The following is a 21,295-nucleotide window of genomic DNA, read 5'->3' as shown; positions in this document are numbered from 1 at the left end:
TCCCTATTTCAGAAGGAAAGAGAAATTCATGTCACCAAAGGCATGAGGTCGAGGCCACGATAAATCTATACAAACCTTGTTAACCTAACCCCTATCTTTCTAGTCACTCACTCATATAACTGCTCCAGCCTAGTCACATTTTCACAATTTATTATTCTTTGTCCAACTCAGTATATAAAGCATTCAACTCAATTGGGTCTTAACTTTTCTTGTGAAGACTCCCAAGTGCATGTAAAGAAGGTATAATTAAAATTTGTATGTTTTTCCTGTTAATCGGTTTTCTGTCAGTTAAATTCTTAGGTCCAGCCAGAGACCCTAAGAAACTAGAGGAGAAATTATTCATCCCCTACAGCATTATTCTGATTCTGTGATTCAAGAGGAACTATTTATTTTTTTGTTTTTTTGTTTGTTGTTAATAACTCAAAAGTAAATGTAATAAGAAGCACCGAATCATAAACCTAACGTGTCATTATTATGGTGTCGTCGCTCCCCCTCTGGCAAGGCTGAAATTGGTTGTGGTCTCAGGAAACCAAGTTTACCTGGATCTGTTTTGTCACCTCTAAAATAGGAGAAATACTTGTTTTCTTCCTAAGACAAAGGTCTTAGAAGAAGCAAAGTAGGAGTAAGATAGAAGAATAAGATAGTGAATTTTAGCCCCTTGTAAACTTCAAGTGTGAAAGAACTATGAAGCAAAATAATCACTAGACCAGGGGATTTCACAATTTTTGACTGAAAACAAGGTTCTAGCCTTCATTCCTCTCCTGACTGACTCTGGGCAAATCTTTTCATACTGGGGTGGCTGTTTTCTAACGGGTAATGCAGACATATCAAAGTTAATGAATAATTATGATATGTTTACACTGCTAACACAATTTATTTGGATGTATAACAATTTGTAAACAGCTTGTACTCTTCAGCAATCTCCAACTACCGACCAGCTCTGATTTTATTACTGCTTCTAAATGAGACATTAACTACACTCGAAGCTATCCACTGTCCCCACAGACAGCACAGTAGAAATATCTAAGTAGGAGACTGCCGGATCACCTGGTTTCCTGAAGACACAGGAGACTAAGGTGGGAATGAAATGCATTTGCGGCAGATCCAACAACAAAATCGAAAGTTAGAAAACAATCAGAAATTAACAGGATTAATTAAACGGCGGTTGAGAACACTTTAGTCACTGTAGGAAAGCTAAGTATTTCGGGAAGGCTTGGTACATGTAATTACTTAACCTTAGCCTGCTGGCAAACTGGCATTTCTCTGGCTGAGGCTGACTCTTCAGCCTCTCGGGATTCCCAGAGCGCCTCGCGCGGCTCTTGGCGGGAAAGCAACTGGAAGTCACAAGGCTGCTGCCGCGCCTTCAACAGCGACAGTTGAAGGAAAACGCCTGCGCATCAGGCGAAGCGCGTGCTGCGTGGTGCAGCTTTGGTGGTCGCTGGCGCCAGCCCTCAGAGGTTCCGTAATGTATCTGTTTGTTTGTTTGTTTGTTTGTTTTCTTTCGTGTTTGTTTTTGTTTTTTTTGCTTTTTAATCTCATTTTCTAACACCTCCCAACTCCTTTTAAGTTTCTTAAAGTCTTAATGGTGAAACACACAGGGGGAAATGTAGACCTACTTTTCACAAGAGGTTCTTGAGACGAGGTTAACTCTGGCGTCTGGTCCAGGCTTTGTCAGGATCAATTAAAACGTACAGCAAATCGTCTCTTATGGGACCTCTTCCAGTTGAATTGTCTGATTTAAGAAAAGTGAAACTGGGGACCAAAAAAATTGAAACACATGAAAATAACAGTTATAATCGAGAAATTGGAATCAGCCAAAATCTGGAATATTTTCTGTTCCTCTTTTATGGTTGTTCCACAGAGTAGGACAATATGTCATTATATCGAGAGCCATGCTGAAGTTCAGTGAAGGAACGTTACCGGATTCAGTCAAAACTACAAATTTAAAACAAAAATTTTAAGATTTTTTTATTTTCTTTTTTTAAGTTTTTTTCTTTTTAATTCATTTGAGAGAGAGAGAGCGAGCGAGAGAGCTCGCACATGAGAGCAGGAGCAGGCGGAGGGGCAGAGGGGGAAGGAGAAGCAGACTCTGCGCTGAGCAGGGAGTCAGAGGAGGGAGGGGCTTCATGACCTGAGCCTGAGTTGAAGGCAGACGCTTAACTGAGCCACCCAGGCGCCCCAACAGTTGTTGGGTTGTTTTTTTTTAGGTATACATATATAAAAGATCTTTATTATAAGGAATTAGTCACACAATTAAAAGTTCCAAGATCTGCAGTTAGCAAGCTGGAGACTTAAGAAAGAGTTGAAGTTTCAGTTTGAGTCCAAAGGCAGGTAAAGACAGATGTCCCAGCATAGCAGTCAGGCAGAAGGGGTTCCTTCTTTTTCAGGTTTTGTGTTTCATTCAGGTCTTTTAACTGGGTGAGGCGTGTTCACACTAGGGAGGGTGATCTCCTTTGCTCAGTCCAGCAACTCAAATGTTCATCTCATCCACAGCACCCTCCCAGACACATCCAGAACAAAAATTTTAGATTATTTTAAAGAGTTTGGCAGGGGCAGTTTTCATTACCTGATACCTACCTAACTGTAGCAATGTACTCAATGCTTGAATACTGTGATTTACTTATTTATGTAAAGTTTATTTATGAAATTCATGTAAAATTTATTTTCATTTATTTGCATAAAGTTCTTTCTGACTTTACATGGAATAAACTAGAATATTAGGGATAAAGATAAGATCTGAAGTTAAAGTTTGTGTTTGTGTCACAAGGTTGAATTAAAGAAAAGACTTTATCGGAAGATGGCCACTGCACAATTGCAAAGAACTTCCATGGTATGAGTTTGTGTACTTTACTGTATTTTAATTTAGCTAATTTTATTGTTTCTTGAAGTCTCAACTCTTTTTATATTCTGAAGTTAGAGTCAACTGTTTGAGGGTTTAATGAGATCAGGAAATTCCATACTTTAAGAACTGAAGATATTTACTAAACTCTTTATAGAGTCAGTGGAGAATTGTATTAGATATTTGATGCATTGCATTAAATAACTGGTTCATATTCAATTCACATTAGGTGTTAATAAATGCTATTCTGTTGCTTTGATGAAATTATCATTCTTAGCAGTCCATTCCTAGGAAATGAATGTCCATTCCTCACAAAGATAAAATTCTCATCTTTGCACAGTTCTTGTGTTATAGTTACCTGTGTCAAACCTAGTCAGTAACTAAAGAGAAAAGAAGTGTTATCTATCATGTATTATGCACTTACAGTCAACCTTCAGGAGGGTTTTTAACATGATTCTTAACCACTTTTTGCATTTTACCTTTAGACTGCAACCCTCACATCTTAGAAGCCACCCTGACTTTCTGGGGATTACTAACCACTATGGTTAGGAATTTTTTTTTCTTTTATGGTTAGGATTCTTTGGTAAAGTATCATGCTTATGCAAAATTAGATCTACTCAAAGTTCAGGAAGATGTTATTTTTAATAAATCTAAATTTATTATTAAATAAACTTAATTTTCCTTGAATTTAGAGTGCATTGGTGTTTCCCAATAAGATATCAACAGAGCAACAGTCTCTAGTGTTAGTGAAGAGGCTCCTAGCAGTTTCAGTATCCTGCATCACATATTTGAGAGGAATATTTCCGGAATGTGCTTATGGAACAAGATATCTAGATGGTAATGTCATATTTATATTTTGTTTGTTTCAGTTTTTTTAATGTAATGTTTATTTTAAAACTTTCGTTAGCGATGTCTGGGTGGCTCAGTGTGTTGTGTCCGACTTTTGATTTCAGCTCAGGTCTCAATCTCAGGGTCATGAGTTCAAGCCCATGTTGGGTTCCATGCTAGGCGTGGAGCCTATTTAAAAAACACACACACAAAACTCTTTCTTTAAACATGTTTTTATTTTGGCTTGCTTTAAAACTGTAATTTTTTGACCCAGCAATTGCACTACTAGGTATCTAGTAAAGATACCTAGTAGTATAGTAAAGATACCTAGTAGTAGTCCATAAAGATGGACTACTACTCAGCCATCAGAAAATGAAATCTTGCCATTTGCAATGACATGGATGGAACTAGAGGGTATTATGCTAAGTGAAATAATCAGAGGACAATTATCGTATGAACTTACTCATATGTGGAATTTAAGAAACAAAACAGAAGATCATAGGGGAAGAGAGGGAAAAATAAGACAAAATCAGAGAGTGAGACAAACCATAAGAGACTCTTAAATAGGAAACAAACTGAGGGTTGCTGGAAGGGAAGGGGTGAAGGACACTGAGAGCACGTTGTGATGTAATGAGCACTGCATATTATATAGGACTGATGAATCACACTGAACTCTACCTCTGAAACTAATAATACACTATATATTAATTAAATTTAAATTAAAAAATAAAATAAGTAAAAGGGGAAAAATAATAGATAAAACTGTAATTTTTGCTTAGAGATTTTTTTAAATAACAGCTTTATTAAGATATATTCACATACCTGACAATTCATGAATTTAAAGTGCACAGTTGAAAGATTTTTAGTATATTCAAATCGGTGTGCAACCATTACCACAGTCAATTTTAGAACATTTCATCAACCCATAAGAGAACTCCATACCCACTAAGTGATTCTCCACTTCTCCCACCTCCCCAGTCCTAGGCATCCACCAATCTGCACTCTGTCTCTATGGATTTGCCTATTCTGGACATTTCATATAAATGGAATCATACAATATGTGGTCCTTTGTGACCAGCTTCTCTCACTTAATGTTTTTAAGGTTCATCCATATGGTAACATGAATTAGTACTTCATTCTCTTTTATTGCTGAATAATATTCCATTAGATGGATATACCACATTTTATTTATTCCTTCATCAGTTGATGAACATTTGTTTCAGTTGTTTATGCATTTTGGCTATTACATATTTTTTCTTTCTTTTTTTTAATTTGAGAGAGAGGACCGATGAGCAGGAGCGGGGAGGGGCAGAGGGAGAGAATCTCAAGCAGACTCTGTGCTGAGCGTGGAGCCTGACGTGGAGCTTGATCTCACGACCCTGAGATCATGACCTGAGCCAAAATCAAGAGTCAGATGCTGAACCAACTGAGCCACCCAGGCGCTCCACCTTTTGGGCTATTATAAATAATGCCACTTTCATGTACAAGTTTTTGTGTGGACTAAGTGGTTTTTAAAAAGTATATTTAAGGGGTGCCTGGGTGGTGCAGTTGGTTCAGCATCCGAATCTTAGTTTCAGTTCAGGCCTGATCTCAGGGTCTTCAGATCGAGCCCTACATGGGGCTCAGCCATCAGCACAGAGTCTGCTTGAGTTTCTCTCTCCCTCTCCCTCTGCCCCTCCTCCCTGCGCACATGCTCTGTCTCTCACTGAAATAAATAAATAAATAAATAAATAAATCTTTTTTTAAGTATATTTAATACCTTTGGAAGCACTTAATCATAAAATTTTTCCTCAGTTTCGCAAGTTTAATTTTACCTGAGATTACTCTTATATTGATGAACTAAGTAGATAAAAGCATTCTATTATTATTAGCTTTGTACACTGGTAGTATATGTTCTTGTGTTATTTTAAGGAAGTAAAATAATAAAGCCTATTTATACTACAGTAATAATTCATTACCCAGCCCATGGTACGTACCTAACTTTGTGAGCTAACTATATGCTGGGGCAATATGTTACGCTATGTTATGTATTCTATCTTGTTAATTCATATTACAGACCTGTGGGTTAGATATTATATCTATTTTTCAGATAAGGAACCTGAGACAGAGATCTCAGTCCTTTCCATTGTATTACCTGTTGCTTTCTTGCAGGTCTCTATCTCTGATAGCCAGTTAACTTCTTGGTCTTTTACAAGTATTTAATTGGAATAAGGGCCCATGCAAATACTCTAAGACTCTTGGATAATGATGGTGTGAAAGCATTATATCTAACTTTAAATATTTTATAATTTTTTAAAGATTTTATTTATTTATTTGACAGAGAGAGAGATAGCGAGAGCAGGAACACAAGCAGGCGTGGGAGAGGGAGAAGCAGGCTTCCCGCCGAGCAGGGAGCCTGATGTGGGGCTCGATCCCAGGACCCTGGGATCATGACCTGAGCCAAAGGCAGACGCTTAACGACTGAGCCACCCAGGCGCCCCAAACATTTTATAACTTTTAAAAAATAATTTTTTTCTACCCATCAACATGTATCTTAATCATTATGAAGCCATTTTATAGTAAGGATAAAAAGATTCTTTGTTTCCATAAAACCTTTCTTCTTTTAAATTATATTACTACCAATCATCTGGAAGTTCATTGCCATTTAATGATATATCTCTAATACACAGCTGAAGAAAATAATCTTCAGTTAAATTTCTAGTTGTTTACTAATCTTAAGCAACCCTATATTTATATCATTTTGGTGTTTAGATCTTTGTGTCAAAATTCTGAGAGAAGATAAAAACTGTCCAGGATCTACACAGTTAGTGAAGTGGTAAGTAAAAGAATACCTAATGATATTAAATTATTTTTTTCTTAAATAACATTTTTTAATGTTACCAGACATTTTACCTCCTATCCCGAACCATCCTCTATCAACATTTTATATTTCTGCCACTATTTGTTTTGTTTTATTATTTTAAGCTGGTTAATAAGAAGGGAGCTTTGGGGAGCCCAGCTGGCTCAGTCAGTAGAGCATATGACTCTTGTTCTTGATCTCAGGGTTGTAAGTTTGAGCCCCACATTGGGTGTAGAGATTACTTAAAAAAGATAAAATCTTAAAAAAAAAAGAAGGGAGCTTTAATAAGAAAATTTTATATTCTTTAGCAATGAGATAACATGGAGACTTATTAAAAGAATTCTTTTCTGGAAATGCATTCAGTCTAAAAATGAATGCTTTGTTATTTTTTAGGATGCTAGGATGCTATGATGCTTTACAAAAAAAATACGTAAGTCAATATCTCCTTATCTTTTTTCCTACAGTTTATACTCTACAAATGTAATAGCAATTGACACAAAGTAAAACATTAATTTAAACTAACTTGGGTATAGGCCAGTCCAAATTACTCAAAAGTTTGAACATTTGAATATTTTAAAGACTAATATTCAATCATTTTAAGCCAATAGAATTAATACTTAACAAATTTTGCCAAGCTAGTTTTAATTGTTAACATGTATTTGTTTTAGTAACACATACTAACTTCAAAAACTTAATGAATTAAAAAGTCTTTTAAAATACTTCATTTATTAGTTTCACATTCCTTCTACAATTTTGTTTATACTAATAATTTAATAAATTATTTCTTTGTGAGAGTTGAAAAGTAAATTTCTGTGTAGTCTAGGTTAAATTGTCACCAATTCTGAATAAGTGAAATTTCAATTAATAAGTGTTTACTGTAGACTGTAAGTGTTTTTATATATTTATGTTTATATCAGCATATATAAAGAAGTCAAGTTCTGAACAAAATTGTAAAAAAGATAAAATTTTATGCATGGTCACTAACTTCCCTTATTAAGGCATTAAATATTTAATACTAATTAAATATTGAGTGCCTGCTATGTGCTAGACACATATTCTAGGTAGGAGCTGGGTGAACTAACAGTGGTCAATGAGACAAAGAGGGTCCCTTCTGTAGTGGGAAAACAGTCAATAAAACAAGTAAATCAGATAATTTCCAATTACGTTAAATGCCAATAAAATACTGAGAGAAAGTGCGTCATAGGTGGAGAGGTGGGGTAACTTTAGATAGGGTGGTCCTGAGTAGGTGACATTTAAGCTGAGACTTGATTGAGAAGAAACCAGCCAGGCATTGACTTTGGGAGAGAGTATTTCTGGCAGAACAGCAAATACAAAGAGTTGAAGGGGAGTTTAGAGTTCAAGAACAAAAAGAAGGCCAGTGTTAATGGGAATGGAATGCAATGAGCAGTAGGGGAGGGAGAATAGACCAGAGGAGCCTAAAGAGATAGGCAGGGCCAGAGCCTTCAGGACTGTATAGGTAAGGAGTTTGAATTTTATTTTAAGTGCAAATAAAAGCCCCTTGAAGGTTTTAAGTAGAAATGTAACATCATTTGATTTATATTTTAAATTAAAAATCACTCCCGCTGCTGTTAAGACAATATACAATGGAAGGAGAATAAGATTGGAATCCAGGAGAATGGTGCTTAATCTGTTAATGCAGTACTGGTGAAAAATCACCAGTGCTTAGACCAGCATGGCAGAGAAGGAAAGAAATGAAAAGATTCAGGATCTATTTAGCAGTAAAACTGATTGGACTTGATAGATTGGTTGTAGAGTGTGAGGAAAAGATCCAAATCAAGGATGACTCAGATTTTTGGCAGATAACTTGAGTGGTTTATTTCCTGTGATTCTCTATTCCTATGGTCTCTAAAGCCTCTTCCCTTTATTTAAGGAGCAGAGTCCTGAACTCTACTTTTCTCTTTTCAAAATCAGTTCTTACATTGGTAAGGTTTAATATGTTATTTCACAATATATATTTTCCTTGTAACTGGCAGAAATGCCTGTATTTGCTTACGTCAATGTCATGAATGTCAACCTTCAGTAAGTCAACTAGAAAGAGATTTGGGGGAATAAGGAAGGACATCCAAGGTGGTGCTTTATATACATCATATTTTCTGCAAGATTATTTCTTATTAGGAATAAATGTTGAAATAAGACAAAGAATTCTTGTGATCCATCATGAGAAAATATTTTATAGAGTAAAAGTAAGATTTTTGTTCTTTGTTATATTTCAGCTAAGGATGGTTGTTCTAGCTGTAAGTATTTTTAAATTGTATGTTCTTTCTTAAAGACTTTCAAATTCAGCCTTGCTTATTTAAATAACAGTAAAACCAGCAATTGATTATATCATTTTACTCAAACAAATGATCTATTCAGTGGAAAAAAGTAACAAATTGATATTTTGGTGGGTCATTTTGTACTTTGTTTTTGCTGAATCCGTTTAAAAGTTTAGTCTAAACATCCAATTTAGTTCTCCTTGAATACTTAGTCTTTTATAACTCAATTACAAATTATTTTTAAATAGGTATACACCAATCCAGAAGACCCTCAGGTAGGTGTGCTTAAGTTAGTAAAGAAACATAATATCTCTAATATCTAAATATAACATAAATTATAATATTTTATGCTTCTATTTTTCTTTTTTTTATCTTATGCTTTTAATTGTATTCACTTTCACATGTATTTTCACATTTGAACCTCATAAAGGCTTTTTTGAGGTAAGCCAAGGATTGTATTGTTATCTTTAAACAGATTAATATACTTACTACCAGAGAGATTGTGTGACTGATCCTGGGCCACAAATCCAAAACCCCTTAGAAATAACCTTAATCTCCTGACTTCTGCTTCTATATAACGTTCTTTTTATAAAATTATGAAAGGGGTTGAGTTTGACAAAAAATAAGATACTTATCCTTGAACTTTGAATATTCATCCCAATCCAGTCACGTCCACCTATTCATCTGACAATTAAAGAAGGGATTACAAGAAGTGATAGGGAAAACCAATAAGAAACAAAGCAGAAAGATATTTGAGTACCTACTATTATTAGACTCTGTTCTTTGAGTTGTTTCATTTATTCATCATCATAAACTTCATAAGGTAACTACCATTATCATCTCCACTTTATAGGTAACGAAACCTAGATACAAAGTTTCTTGCCTAAGATCACAGTGGCAGAACCAGAATTTGGACCTAAGGACGCCAGTCCATGATCTTGGTGCTTTAACCATGACACTATCCCTATTATAATATAGTTTTTCATTCAGTCATGGAGAAGCAGATTTTTTTAAAAAAGAGAGAGCTGATCCCCATTCCTGTGTGAGCACTGAAATGTAAAGAAAGCAATAAAAAAAGCTTCAAGAAGGCTAGCAATGTGTCTTCTCTTTGATACTCATGCCTGCAGTTAATGCTTAATATATGTCCATGGTGACAAAAAAAAAAATCTCATGGGCAAAAGCTGTGAATTAGTTGATTGTTCAGAAGCTAACTAATTGTTCAAAAAATATTCATTTAGTTTCAGATGTTTTATGTAGTTGAACATTTTTTCTTTCAGTAAAAGAGCAACCTTGTTGATTCACTAATATTTATTGATTGGTGTGCGAGGCACTATTTTAAGGGCTCTGTATAAATTATCCGATTTGTTAAATATTCACAACCACCAATGAGATAGGTACTATTTTCAACCCCTTTTATTAGCTGGGGAAACTAAACCTAAGAAGGCTTAAATAACTTGCTTCCGGTTATATACAGCAAGGATTTAAGCCCTGTGCTTAAAGCCATTCTGCTTGAGTAAGAGATAATACTGCCCCTCTTACCTGCTGCTAAGGATTTCCTCCCCTCTGATATATATGATATACATTACAATTAGTGGGAGAATATGTATCTCACTTAAGACTGAAGCCCCAAATCCCAAATCATGGGAATTTACTATTAGGACTTGAAAGTTTCAGTGGACCAATAAGGATTAACATGGCAGAAAAAACTATTAAATCAATGTTAAGAGTCATACAAAAGCTGTATGTAGCTACTTGGCCACCAGTACTGTATATCAAATACATAACTGCAATGTTTTCTATTTAAGACAATTTCAGAATGTTACCAATTTAAATTCAAGTACTCTAGTAATGGACCAATCATGGACTTCATAAGGTATTTTATCATTTTCTTTTTGTATTACAGATTACCACTTATTCATATTAATACTATATTGCTAAACTTCAGGATTATTTCTTAAACTTCTCAAACATCCCCAATTAACCATTGAGGTGTGGCTGTACAAAATATCCTTCGTAGCTGCAAGCCCAGATTATGTGGCTAATTCTATACTATTTTAATGTGAAAGGAGCCAAAGAGTAGGAAAGCTATTGTATGCTTGAGTGATTAGAAATGTAATTAAAGTCCCTCATTCATTTCCTTTAAACATCTTATATAAAAGGCATATTAATTTAAATAAAATTATTGGTTTATAACATTATTAATAATGATATTAATTTTAATAATAGTGACATTAAAACATTTTATGGTAACTTTCAACTTAAAAACTTAATGGTATAATAGGAATAAGAATGTCAAGTAGTAAAATGTGAAGTTGTTATCAGAAGCCATGGTGTCATAAAAGAAATTAATGTGTGATTCTCTTCTAGTAAAAACCAAAATAGTGAATCTAGTATGTCATCTGCTGACACCAAGAAAGCAAGTATTCTCCTCATTCGCAAGATTTATATTCTAATGCAAAATCTGGGACCTTTACCTAATGATGTTTGTTTGACCATGAAACTTTTTTACTACGATGAAGGTACTATTTATAATACATCCTGTTGGTACCTATATGTTTTATTATTGAAACAATTGGTTTTCATCCCAAATGATTTTAAGCACCTAAATTGTAATATATTTTTTGAAATTATAAAATTTCCATTAATATCAGTATTTGAAAAAGAAAGACTCAGGGGCTCCTGGGTGGCTCAGTCAGTTAAGCGTCTGCCTTTGGCTCAGGTCATGAACTCAGGGTCCTGGGACTGAGCCCCGCATCAGCCCGCCCCCCAGCGAGAAGTCTGCTTCTCCCTCTCCCTCTGCACGTCCCCACCATTCGTGTTCTCTCTCCCTCTCTCTATCCAATAAATAAAATCTTAAAGAAAGAGAAAAATTTGAAAAAATAGACTTTCAAATATACACAAACTTTTCCAGTGATATGAACATATCCATGTGAGGTACAACCTCACTAATAAAAGAAATGAAACAGTTGAGATGCCACTTTTCACCTACCAGAGCAGTAAAATTTGTAAACCAATTATTGGCAAGGGTGTGGGGAAAAGCAGGCACTTTTATAAATTCTTGAGGGAATGTATATAGGTGCAACATTTTTAGAAGACAATTTAGCAGTATCAAAATTTTAGATGCACATTCTCTTTAATTCAGAAATTCTATAGCTAGAAAAGTATCTTGAGAATATACTTAACACAAACATGCAACATTATAGGTTTATAAGGATACTATGCAAACTATTAAAAAGAATATGCTGATAATTTATCCAAAGAATATTAAAAATGGATTAAAAAGAAATGTTAAAAACAGCTAGGTGGGTATAGGGGCACCCGGGTGGCTAAGTCGGTTAAGCCTCTGACTCTTGATTTTGGCTCAAGTCATGATCTCAGAGTCATGAGATTGAGCCCCACTGGGCTCTGCACTCAGCACCAGTCTGCTTGTTCCTCTCCCTCTGCTCCTCCCCATCCCCAACCTCCCCACCCCCCACATGCACACACACACACACACACACACACATATGCTCTGTCTCTCTCAAATAAATAAAATCTTAAAAAAAACAGCTAGGTATTGAACAGTATGATCTTATTTGTGTTTTGTTAAGGATATACATATATATGAAATACATATTTTACATGTGTAATATCTTCTAGAAGTACATAAAGCAACAACAATAATAACAACTAACATTTATTGAATACTTAAAATGTTCCAGTTCTGGTCTGAGCATTTTACACACTTTAATTCATCTAACACCCACAATGACCCCATGGGGTAGGTACTATTATTATACCCATTTCACAGATGAGAAAACCAAATCAAGGATGATAAATAATTTATTCAGGTTCATATAGTCAAATGAAAAAAAAAGGTTGCCTTTCTATACTATTTGAAATGTCTTCAATCTGTATTTATTATTATTGTTATTATGTTCTCTTCAATTTCATGATCACAGTTTATACTTACTTTTTGCAGTTACACCCCCAGATTACCAGCCTCCAGGTTTTAAGGATGGTGATTGTGAAGGAGTGATATTTGAAGGGGAGCCTATGTACTTAAATGTGGGAGAAGTCCCAACACCTTTTCACACCTTCAAAGTAAAAGTGACTACTGAGAAAGAACGAATGGAAAATATTGATTCAGCTATATTGTCTCCAAAACAATTAAAAACACCACTTCAAAAAATTCTCATGGACAAAGATGATGTAGAAGATGAACAGGAGCATTATATAAGTGTCAGTACATTTTAAAGAGTTATAAAGTACAATAGTAACAAATGTTTGACTCAATTCTGAAGACTAATTCTAGTTCTCATTAATATTTATGTAAAAACTATATTATAATCATAAACTCAAGGTTGGTAGGGACCTTAAAGAAAGTATCGGCTTTTCGTTTTAAAACTCTCTACCTTGGTACAAACATTATTATCAGAAATTTAAAAGCACAACTATTCTGAATGAAGCAGGGAATGGTCCTGGAGGCCCAGCCACTCACCACCTCAACTACCCTCATAGTGGACTCTAAGGAAACTCTTTGGTCTGGAGCATAATTTGAAAACCTACTCCAATCGCCCAGCTAATGTTGGAATCCTTTCTACCATACCCCTACTAGGTGCTCACTTTAGACCTGTGCTTGAACTTCCTTGGGGCCTGCAAAGTCACTGTCCTGAAGCAGCCTGGAAGTTCCCGGAAGGCAGGAAATGTGTCTCATCTTCGTAATTCTCCTGTGCCTAGCATTTAAGTGTACAGTGTGCATTCTCAGTATTGGTTGAATGAATGGATGACTAGAAATATAAAAAAGTCTTTTTTTAATTGTTGCCTCCCAGGAAATCTTTCACATTAACATGATTGTTTTTTAATCTAATCTTTGTTGTTGTTCTGTTACCTCATTTTATTCTAAATTATAACCTCAGTACTTATGTATAGAGACTGACTTTTCTAATTTAGGTTCTGCCACATCCTAACAAATAGAAAATTCAGTTTTCAACCAGTTTAGTTCAAGAAGTCTTCTCAAAACCTAAATCCCGGTGATGGTTTATAAACAAATATAGCTGGGATTTATGTTGCATTCTTTAAAATATTTAAAGCTCTTTGACATATGTCACAAAGAGAAAAATAATTATAAAGTAGACCTTAAACTTTTTGCTATTTCTACCATACCATGACTGAGCTTTTTCTTCACAAACTCCCTGAAGAGGGTTGGGGCATTTTTTTATCCAGAGCATATGATAACATCTGTGTAGCGATTCCGGAGATACAGAAGTAGTAGTTTTATGAACTTGTCTAATTCACTGCCCTCAAACAATAGTAAGAACTAAGGGTTCTTAGAACCATTATATATTTTTGAGAGAGTTGTGTATTTGTCCTTAAAGCAACCCTGCAAAGTAAAGTAGTAGTTTATACTTTATTTGGATAAATATGGTACCTTGTTATGGTAATTATAGGACTTTATTTCTAGCAAGTGTAAGGTAGTTGTAGTGTTATGTTATATTTAACCTTCATGTAAAACACATTTGTTCATAAATACTTCTACCCAGTTGTTTTAATTGCTTTTTGAAATGTGTCCATTTTTTTCTTCATGTAATTATGTAGGATGATTTTGACATTGAAACTAAAATGGAAGAGCAGAAAAAAAACCCTGGATCTTCTGAACTTGGAGGTAAGAAATTGATGAAAACATAGATTAATTTACTTATAATTCAATTTTATGCCATTTTAACTCTTTTTTTTTTAACAGAACCAAGTTTAATTTGTGAGGAAGATGAAATTATGAGGTCTAAACAAAGTCTAGATCTTTCAATTTCTCATTCTCAGGTATAAATTTGATAATTCATCTCACTTTTAATTTTTTTCACAAGACTATGACATATGCTTATTTAGTTAATTTTCAGGTTTTCTTATTATATTCAAGGTCTTTTAGAAGAAAATTAGGTCTTGGGGCACCTGAGTGGCTCAGTCATTAAGCATCTGCCTTCGGCTCAGGTCATGATCCCAGGGTGCTGGGATCCAGTCTTGCATCGGGCTTCCTGCTCAGCGGGAAGCCTGCTTCTCCCACTCGCCCTGCTTGTGTTCCCTCTCTTGCTGTGTCTCTCTCTGTCAAATAAATAAATAAGATCTTTAAAAAAAGAAGAAGAAGAAGAAGAAAATTAGGTCTTAAGAATGCTTTTTAACAAAATTTGAAAAATATGTTGAAAGTTTTGAGTATATTACTGTGGGTTTATTTAGTAATAAACCTAAATACTGCTCATAGAATTTCAGAATTTCAGAGCTAGATAGAATCTTAAGCAATTATTCCACCACCTTTTGTATTTACAAATGGAGTATATAATACTTTTTGTTGCCTGGAGCAGGCACGATTAATTTCATTTTCCATAGACAATAAAATCTTGATATAACATTTAGATAAAAAGAACTTGAAAATAATGGGACTGATTATTGTCCACCTTCCTCTGCATTTTCCCTTTCTCTAGTGGGAGTGAGCTAAAGTTCTTATCTTCTGGAAGAGTAGTGTAGTGCCTGATGATCATTTGGGACTTTTTCAGTTCAGTGAATGATCAATTATATACAGTGTCAGTTTCACTATCTTTATCTTTGCCCTTTTTGTGACAGTAAGAACTACTTAAAATTAATGGTTTTCATTAACATAATAAGACCCTAGATTTTATCTTATTGAATTTTGGAGCCCCATTATTATGTTATGGAAAGTTTTTATTATGTTATGTGATTTTGTGTTATTATTTTCTAGGTTGAACAGTTAGTCAGTAAAACATCTGAACTTGATGTGTCTGAAAGTAAAACAAGAAGTGGAAAAATCTTTCAGAATAAAATGGTAAGTGTACCTTTAGATTTTTTTCCATTCTAACCGTATAATTTTTTCCTACATGTGAGTTTATTTGACTTCTTAATCCTTCCTTTATTGGACTAATATTTAGTAAGCACTTATTATGTGTCAGATATTTTACTGGGTGCTGGAGATATAACATGAATAACACATAGTTCCTGACCTTAGCTAAAAGTTTAGTAATTGGAAGTCAACAAGCAGTGATAGAGGGCCATGATAGCAGTTTGAATAGGCTACATGGAACAAAGGAAAGAATGGTGAATTTTACTGAAGGTACATAAAAGAGGAGAATTCAGGAAAGGCTTTGAGAAATGACACTATCCTCCAGACTCCCAAGGAATTGCCTCGAATGCCAAAATATTCTCATGTTCTGACTTGTTAATAAGACATTAAAAATGAATGTTTTGTATATATTTTGCATAAAATGAATCTCATGTTTTTAAGCAAAAAACCCACTGCTTTATTTTAGTTTTCTATTTTTCTAAATGGAAATTTGTATTTTATTTTAGACCTTTAAGTTACTCAGAGGTTCAGAGATGAAGAAAAACCATTATGTAAAATATTATATCTAAATTTAGGAAACAAATAGCACACTCTAACAGTGGTATAGGGGCATTTCTTCCCAACTCTTCATTCAGTGATGTCATGTTGGTAGCTTGAAATTGGACATGATGAGAATATTCACATCATGGAAATCAGCAAATGCCTCAACTCAGGATTTGTTACTCCTAGAGAACTGGTTGTTAAACATTTACCAGCACACCAATGATTATAGTGCCATTTTTAGGTGCCCTTTTTTCCACGTTCAAGAGTCATATCAGTCATCTCAGTCTTCCAACTGAGCCGGCCAGGTCCCCTTTTCCTACATTCTCCATAGGAAGTTTGAACTGGCAGAAGGCAGTATTCAAACTAGTATGCTGATGAAAGCAAGAGATAAAAGAATTTCAAAAATTAGTACAGCTTGCAGCAAAATGGTCTTCTAGGCAACTTCTACTTAGGATGAGTATCCTTTACTAGAATATGGCAAGAAAAGCAAGAATTAAAAAAAAAAGTATTAGGAACGATTTTCTTGTAATATGACATTAAGATACTTCAGGGACATAAATTCATTTCTGAAATTGCCCATGGTTTTGGATATGACCTCTCTGTCACAGTACTCCTGATTTTGAGAATCATAGCTGAATTATTGTTAGGAAAGGGCAAGAAATGAAAATATTTAATAGTATATACACTAAGAAAGTTATTGAAAAGTACATTTTCAGCATTGGAAAATAAGTATGTCCTTTTAGAGAATAGTAATATGACAGCTAATAATGTTTCATCATCCAATATTCATTTTAAAAACTGCATAGATGGCATTATTTACAATAGCCAAAAGGTGGAATAAACCTAAATATCCATCAACAGACACATGGATATACAAATATAGTATATCTATACCATGGAATATTATTCAGCCATACAAGGAATGAAGTACTGATGTATGCTTCAACCTGGATAAACCTTGAAATCATGCTAAATGAAAGAAACCAGTTACAAAAGTCCACATATTATATGATTCTATTTATCTGAAAGTCCAGAAAAGAGATTTCTATAGAGAGGGAAAGTCTTAGAGCTAGTGGGAGAAGGGGGGAATTGGGAAGTGATAGCTTTACTCTACATTCAGAGAACCCAGGTATCCTATCTTAGTAGGAAATAGTTATACTAGGTGTAATTTTCAAAAAAAAGAGAATGAAGAAAGGGAAGAAATCAACCTCAGGGTTTCTTTTTGGAGTGATGAAAGTGTTCTAAAATTGACTACAATGATGTTGCACAACTCTGAATATACTTAAAATTTTTGAACTGTAAAATTATAAATAAATGAATTGTATGGCATCTGAATTATATCTCAGGAAAGCTTTTAAAAAAAAAAACTGCATATAGTTGCCCATAGTTAAAAAATCAAGTGTTGGTTGTTCTTTGAGAAATAACCAATTAGTAATTATTCCATCTTTGTGGAGGCTAATGGAAATCAACCAGTAAAATCTTCTAAAGAAAATCGGAAGAGAAGTCAACTCGAACCTGGGAAAACAGTAAGTTTTATGATAATATATAGGTTATATAATTCAATTGCCATTGAATAAAACGGCAAGTATCAGACTATCGTTACTATAGATTAAATTTTATTTTTATTTATTTATTTATTTTTAATTTATTTTTTTTGGAGAGGGAGAGCAGGGAGGAAGGTCAGAAGGAGAGGGAAAGAGAAAGAGAAAGAATCTTAAGCAGGCTCCATGCCCAGTGCAGAGCCTGACTCAATTTCACAACCCTGAGATCTGACCTGAGCCGAAGTCAAGAGTTGGATGCTTAACGGACTAAGCCACCCAGGCGCCCCTAGATTAAATTTTAAATGATAAATATGATAATATCCCTGGATATTACCTCAAAGTACTGATATCCAAATCTTGTTTATATGTAATTGGTTCTAAAACATGAGGTGATTTTAAAATAAGATGTGCTATGTTAATTAATTTTTTCCACATAAATATTTACTGATTTCATGAATGATTCAAGTAGTTGGAGAAATTTATAAAAAAATAAAATCAGTACATCCAGAAAAATATGAGTAGAATGAGAAAATGAGAGTATAAGAATATTTAGGCCATTTTATTTACATAGAGCTAAAGTTGGGCCACAAATCTGATCTGAGCTTCCTAGAGAACAAAAGTGAAGTATAAATAAGTTACCATATAAACTTGTTCCCTAAAAAATAACATCTCCTCTTAGTACCTTAGGAGAAAAAAATTTTCTTGACCTAAATTTTTTTAACAGTTGTTTCATATTTGGGACCTTATTTTACCCAATCAGATCATGTATTTGTCATTTCTGAGATAAATATTTATATTTTTCAACTAGAATTTTTAGTATTATTAGTAGGTTAACATTTAGACAACTGAATATCTAAGACTGCTTTAAAAATCAAATGTTAAAGGGGTAATCTCAAAAATATAGTTAATATCATTTTCAATTTACATAACTTAAGGGGATTAAATAACTGATACTTCATTAATATATTAAGTTGTCTAACTTTTCCCAGTGTATTAAGCTTTGATTTTTTTCCCCAAAATCATTCAATTTGTATCATTAGTGAGTTCAGAAAAAATGAAAGTTGAGTAACTCAGGGAATACTTTTAGGAATTTTCTTTTTTTTTTTAAGGTTTTATTTATTTATTTGACAGAGAGAGAGAGAGAGCACAAGCAGAGAGAATGTGGGAGAGGGAGAAGCAGGTTCCCCACTGAGCAGGGAGCCCAATGTGGGGCTCGATCCCAGGATCCTGGGATCATGACCTGAGCAGAAGGCAGATGATTAACGGACTGAGCCACCCAAGCACCCCAGGAATTTTCTTTATTTGTTCTCCCATTCATTCAAAAGTGTGCAGTGAATGTCTAATATATGTCAGGCACTGCTAAGTACCAGGGATACAAAAGGAATACATGATTTAAATCTTATATGGTGCCAAGGTAGAATATTTCTCTATCTGCAGCTCATTTAAAAATCTTTTTTCCGGGGCACCTGGGTGGCTCAGTCGTTAAGCGTCTGCTTCAGCTCAGGTCATGATCCCAGAGTCCTGGAATCGAGCCCCGCATCGGGCTCTCTGCTCGGTGGAGAGCCTGCTTCTCCCTCTCCCACTCCCCCTGCCTGTGTTCCCTCTCTCGCTGTGTCTCTCTGTCAAGTAAATAAAAATAAAATCTTTAAAAAAAATAAAAATAAAAATCTTTTTTCCTTCTTATCCCCCAAAAATATTTTACTATTTTGAGGGCATAATGTTAGATCTATGTTTTTGACTTCTCCAACAACCCTAATGAAGACCTTACACTTTATAAATATATACTTTCAGCAGCCACCAGAAGATATATCAGTAATAAAATTTACCCTAATTTTTAAAGAACTCAGGTATCCTATCTTAGTAGGAAATAGTTACACTACATATAATTTTAAAAAGAAAGGGAAGGAAGGAACAAACCAACAAATCTCAGAAACATAAAAAAAAATCTAAAAGTAAAGACATGTAAACTGGAAAGTATCCTTAGTAGTTGTTTTCTTTTGACAGGTCCTTCATCACTTTGATTCTTCTAGTCAAGAGTCAGTGCCAAAAAGAAGAAAGTTTAGTGAACCAAGGGAGCGTATATAAAAATTATTTTTTTCTTCTGCACGTTTGCGAAGTATTCAACATTTAAACTACAGTACACTGTATTACTATTTTAACGTGTATTTGCCCTACCTGTGAAAATTTATATGTAATCTTAAGCAGTTAGTACAGTAAAATGAATTTTTAGCTGTCATATATTGTGATCCTTAGTCTTATCTGAGACAATGCAAGAGAACTTTTGAATAAAACCAAAAGTACCAGTGTCATAATTGATTTTGCTCATTATCTACTCAATATTGATCTATCTTCCATTTTGGTGGATACTTCCTTTAAACATATATTAACTTTTAAGGCCCTCTAGAGCCAATTTTAAAAACAAATAATGTTTATTTTGTTATTAAATTTTGGTAGGAATTTACTTTTTACTTATGTTAAAACTATAACACTTAACTGGCTGTTTGTCCCGGTGTCATTAAAACAATGTTCTTCGGTGCTTTGATAGAGTATATTAACATAGTAATACAGAACATACCATTAAAAATTGGTAATGGTCATATTTTAAATATGTCACTGTGTGTCTGGATTTACTATGTTGGGCGCAACTGCCAAAAGAACTGGCGTAAGTGGCAACAGAATACTCTAGAAGAACAAGGAATTGAGACAATGACTCGGGTCAGAGCTTGGAGACCTTCTCAGCTGCATACTTCTGGAGCCAGGTGGTAGAACTGGGAACAAGGCTGGCATCTGATAGGAGGATTTTGTAAAGGCAGAGGCAAAATAAGGGGCTGACAAGGAAGGGAAGAGGAGATAAAAAATTACTATTCTGGGACAACATTTTCTACTTCCTATCCGAGTGACTTAAGTAAAATTTAGTTGTGCTTTTTTTTTTTTTAATCTTTTAAAACTTTTTTTTTACTTCAAGGCAAAATGAGGACTGATTTTTAAGGTCTGGCATTTTGGGCAGCATAAATAAAATATTGTTCAGCATCTAGACTATTCCATGGCTTCTAATTTTTATTTAATTAGCAGAAAGTGTTTAGGTACTAATTTTGAGATCATTTTGGTAGATGATACTTCGCAAGAGTTAAGCACACTTCCCAGAACTTTGAGTGGTAGTGTGAAAGATACTGCGCGTTTAGTGAGAAACATGGGACCTGGTTTCAGCTTTGACCATTTCCTTTGCCTTAAAAAAGGAAGACTTAAAACTTGGTCTGTTTGCTTCTTGCAGTTTTAGCAGCCATATTATAAAACATAAGATTATCCATAGGTTTGCCAGTAACAAGCGCTAATATAGAAGGTTCGTGTGTATGTAATGGTAGAAATGTACCTATCCTGTTTAATGTAAACCAAATAAACGTCCACAAACTGACCCAGATCAGGTTTTTCTGAAACAGGAAAGTTAGGGACAAGCTAATTGTCGAAAACAACCAATTTTAAAAAATGTTTATTTATTCTTAGCTTTTTTGGATCCCAGCACATCTCACCTAATTGTCCTAAAACACACTGCTACAGTTAACACACCTGCTACAGAGATTGACCAACAAAAACCTTTGTAGA

The 21,295-nt window shown here is 34.4% G+C and overlaps 1 protein-coding gene across 4 annotated transcripts; it reads left to right on the top strand.

The window, feature by feature from the left end:
- Positions 1-1,387: 1,387 nt before the first annotated feature.
- On the top strand, positions 1,388-20,718 carry HORMAD1 (HORMA domain containing 1). Of its 4 annotated transcripts, none has more exons than XM_027620838.1 (15): positions 1,388-1,457; positions 2,768-2,830; positions 3,532-3,676; positions 6,419-6,482; positions 6,900-6,936; positions 8,741-8,761; positions 9,031-9,057; positions 10,588-10,655; positions 11,150-11,301; positions 12,744-13,003; positions 14,360-14,426; positions 14,505-14,581; positions 15,513-15,596; positions 17,609-17,680; positions 19,700-20,718. In XM_027620838.1, the coding sequence occupies exons 2-15, from the start codon at positions 2,798-2,800 to the stop codon at positions 19,778-19,780; spliced, it is 1,188 nt and encodes a 395-aa protein (XP_027476639.1). In that variant the 5' UTR covers positions 1,388-1,457; positions 2,768-2,797; the 3' UTR covers positions 19,781-20,718. The 4 variants fall into 4 exon arrangements, with proteins under 4 accessions (XP_027476639.1, XP_027476656.1, XP_027476665.1 ...); XM_027620847.1 differs by having other exon boundaries at positions 1,433-1,467; XM_027620855.1 differs by lacking the exon at positions 8,741-8,761.
- The last annotated feature ends 577 nt before the right edge of the window (positions 20,719-21,295 follow it).

This window comes from Zalophus californianus, chromosome 4 (genome assembly GCF_009762305.2).
Source record: "Zalophus californianus isolate mZalCal1 chromosome 4, mZalCal1.pri.v2, whole genome shotgun sequence".
Lineage (NCBI taxonomy): Eukaryota > Metazoa > Chordata > Mammalia > Carnivora > Otariidae > Zalophus > Zalophus californianus.
This window is presented reverse-complemented; position numbering and strand designations above follow the sequence as displayed.

Coding starts and splice junctions, on each gene's coding strand:
- HORMAD1 (XM_027620838.1), top strand. CDS start 2,798: ATGGCCACTGCACAATTGCAAAGAACTTCCATG. Junction 9,058..10,587: donor CCAATCCAGAAGACCCTCAG/GTAGGTGTGCTT, acceptor TTTCTATTTAAG/ACAATTTCAGAATGTTACCA. Junction 10,656..11,149: donor CCAATCATGGACTTCATAAG/GTATTTTATCAT, acceptor ATTCTCTTCTAG/TAAAAACCAAAATAGTGAAT.